At 33.0% G+C, this 2,870-nt stretch overlaps 1 protein-coding gene across 1 annotated transcript; it reads left to right on the top strand.

Annotated features, from left to right (window-relative positions):
- Nucleotides 1–523: 523 nt before the first annotated feature.
- NIP7;1 (NOD26-like intrinsic protein 7;1) lies at nucleotides 524–2,518 on the top strand. Its single transcript, XM_079061263.1, has 5 exons — nucleotides 524–719; nucleotides 805–1,026; nucleotides 1,110–1,304; nucleotides 1,876–1,937; nucleotides 2,279–2,518. The coding sequence occupies exons 1-5, from the start codon at nucleotides 531–533 to the stop codon at nucleotides 2,493–2,495; spliced, it is 885 nt and encodes a 294-aa protein (XP_078917389.1). The 5' UTR covers nucleotides 524–530; the 3' UTR covers nucleotides 2,496–2,518.
- Nucleotides 2,519–2,870: the final 352 nt, after the last annotated feature.

The following is a 2,870-nucleotide window of genomic DNA, read 5'->3' on the forward strand; positions in this document are numbered from 1 at the left end:
TAGATATTTAAAAGAATATAGAATGATGATATTTGTCATAATTTTAGTAGTAAAAATATTTATAGGTATAAAATGTAGGAGTCACACCGTTAAATATTGAATCATGACATATTAAAAATTGCATTAATTTGCAATCAAGACGTATTATCCCTTTATTTATGAAAATTTACTATCATCTATATTTTTAAAATTACTCTAGCTATCCGTAAAACTCTATTCACTGCTACATTAGATATATTTTTTTTACCAGTGGGACGTTTGCTCAAAAAAGTGTTGATAAGAAATTAATTGAATTACCTTGCCAAAAAGGCATGGAAGTTGCATTATACAATTTGTTCTCCTAGTTTCCGGCACACATCAAGCATGTTGAATGAACAGTTGAGCGACTTTTAGCCAGAAACATAGACAAATTTCTCGACTCCAACCCAACCTCAACCGTGTGACTAATAAACAACTCTACACACATTTTATTTATACAAGTTTTGCTCCTTTTTAATTCTATTCACAATTCTGTCGAGATCAATATCATAATGACAAGTTTGTTTAAAGAGGAACAAGCTTGTGAATCATCTAAACATGCGTCCACGAGCAACCAATCAATTTTTGATCAAGAAACGGGTTCTTCAAGTACATTGGAAAGAGGCCAAAGCGAAGTCATAGTTAAAAGTCCCTCGTTCATATGCTTTACACTACTAATGGATAAAACCCTTGTTAGAATGGTACAAAACTGTGTCATAGAATGTTATAACCATAAAGTCTTCTTTTATTGTTGGACTTGTAATAATATCAATATTAATATTGCAGGTTGTAGCAGAAGCATTGGGGAGTTTTATCGTGATGTTCAGCATAGGTGGGATAATAAAAAGCACAGAATTGATGAGAGGTGTAGGTCTATTAGAGTATGCAGTCACGGCAGCATTAGCAGTGGTCATCGTGGTTTTCTCTATAGGACACATTTCTGGTGCTCATATTAACCCTGCAGTCACCATAGCATTTGCTACTGTCGGTCCATTTCCATGGAGAAGGGTGCGTATTTTATAATAATTAATTACATGCAACAAATAATGAGCTTTTGGAATCACTAAAAGTGATTCTTTTGTATGGAAAAGGTCCCCTTGTATATAGTGGCCCAAGTAGCAGGTTGTGCCATGGCAACATATGCGGGAGTGTTGGTGTACGGCATGAAACCCGAGGTGATGACGACTAGACCACTTCTGGGATCGAATGCAGCGTTTTGGGCAGAGTTTTTGGCATCCTTCTTCGTGCTGTTTCTTACGGCTTCGTTGGTTCATGCACCCCCATCTGTATGCGTACCATGTCTCACTCTTGTAGATATAAACCTGATTATTATCGGAAAAAGGGAATCTCTTTCTAATACAAACTACTTTCTAGAGGGTCAAATACAAAGACATATGAACTTACATTCAATAATATACTCTCTTTTCCCTATTACAATATTTTACTTTGACGAATCTATCTACTTATTTCGAGAAATGTCATCCAAATAGATAACAATGTTTACTACTACTAACTGATTCAATTTTTGAAGTATAACGTACTCATGAGATAAATCGCAAACTGCTAAGTACAGAAATTATAACTATTTTCCTATAATTAACCAGTTATATATTGATATCATTTAAATAAAATATAAATATTTGTTGTTCTCGGTACAAATATGTAAACACATTGCAATTATGCATGAATAGATATATTGTCTATAATTTGTAAAAATGTATTAAACGTTGTTATTCAGTGTAATACCTCAAATAAAAAAATTTGGAACTACAAGATGGTGTATATTAAATAAAATACAATGTCTTAGTATGAAAAATAATGGTATATTGATATTTTGCTATTGTGATATTATTTCAGGTAACACAGTTTTCTGGATTTATTGTAGCAGTTGGCATTGCACTTGGAGTCCTTATTACTGCGTAATTACATACTAACATACTTGGCCTAATGTATTCGATGTTATAAATTTTTTTAATACTTATATTACCTTGGTCCATATAAAATAAAACTTTAGGAGTTTAAGTATTTAAAAGAATATACTAAAATACGTGAAACATCAAGGATTAGTAACAACATTAATTAGTTTGCTAACGTCAAACATCATGATTACCAAAAACACGTTGATGCTATAATCCTTGTCACCCGGCATTTATATTAGTTTGAATTCTCCCGTATAATAGTACTTTAGATGATTAGTTTACATATTTTATTTGAATGGTCAAACTGAAACTGATATGATATATGTATGTATTTATGATAGGCCAATTTCTGGAGGATCGATGAACCCGGCACGGTCTTTGGGCCCTGCCCTTGTGTCATTTAACTTCCATGGATTATGGATATATTTAACAGCACCAATACTTGGGGCTGTTTCTGGTGCTTTCATGCTTCGAATGCTGAAGCCTTGTACCTCTTCGACTTCATCTCCTTCTTCCTCTTCCTCATCTCGACGATCTCAATTTCTTCAAATTCATTAATTGTAATACAATGTTTATTTATACCTGACAGTTGATACCATTTTATCTCGTTTTTAAGAAGAATAGGTTGACCACACATATTTCTGTTTTATTCACAATTATGTCTCGTTATCATTCCACTTTCAGTACTAATGATAGTTGATACCTTTTTTTTTTGTCTTTTTATGAAGAATAGGTTGACCACAATTATTTCTGTTACAAAAGACATCTGTTTCTGAAAATTTCCTAAGAACTTATTACTCTACGCACTTCTGAGGGATTTCCTAAAAAGTACTAAAAATAATTTTCCCCAAAAGTTTCGTAGGCATGAGCAGGGCGGAACTTCTAGCGATTTCCTAACAAGTATTAAAAATAATTTTCCCCAAAAGTTCGTAG

Source organism: Lactuca virosa, chromosome 7, assembly GCF_052849685.1.
Source record: "Lactuca virosa cultivar CGN04683 chromosome 7, Lactuca_virosa_CGN04683_v6, whole genome shotgun sequence".
In the NCBI taxonomy this organism is placed as follows: domain Eukaryota; kingdom Viridiplantae; phylum Streptophyta; class Magnoliopsida; order Asterales; family Asteraceae; genus Lactuca; species Lactuca virosa.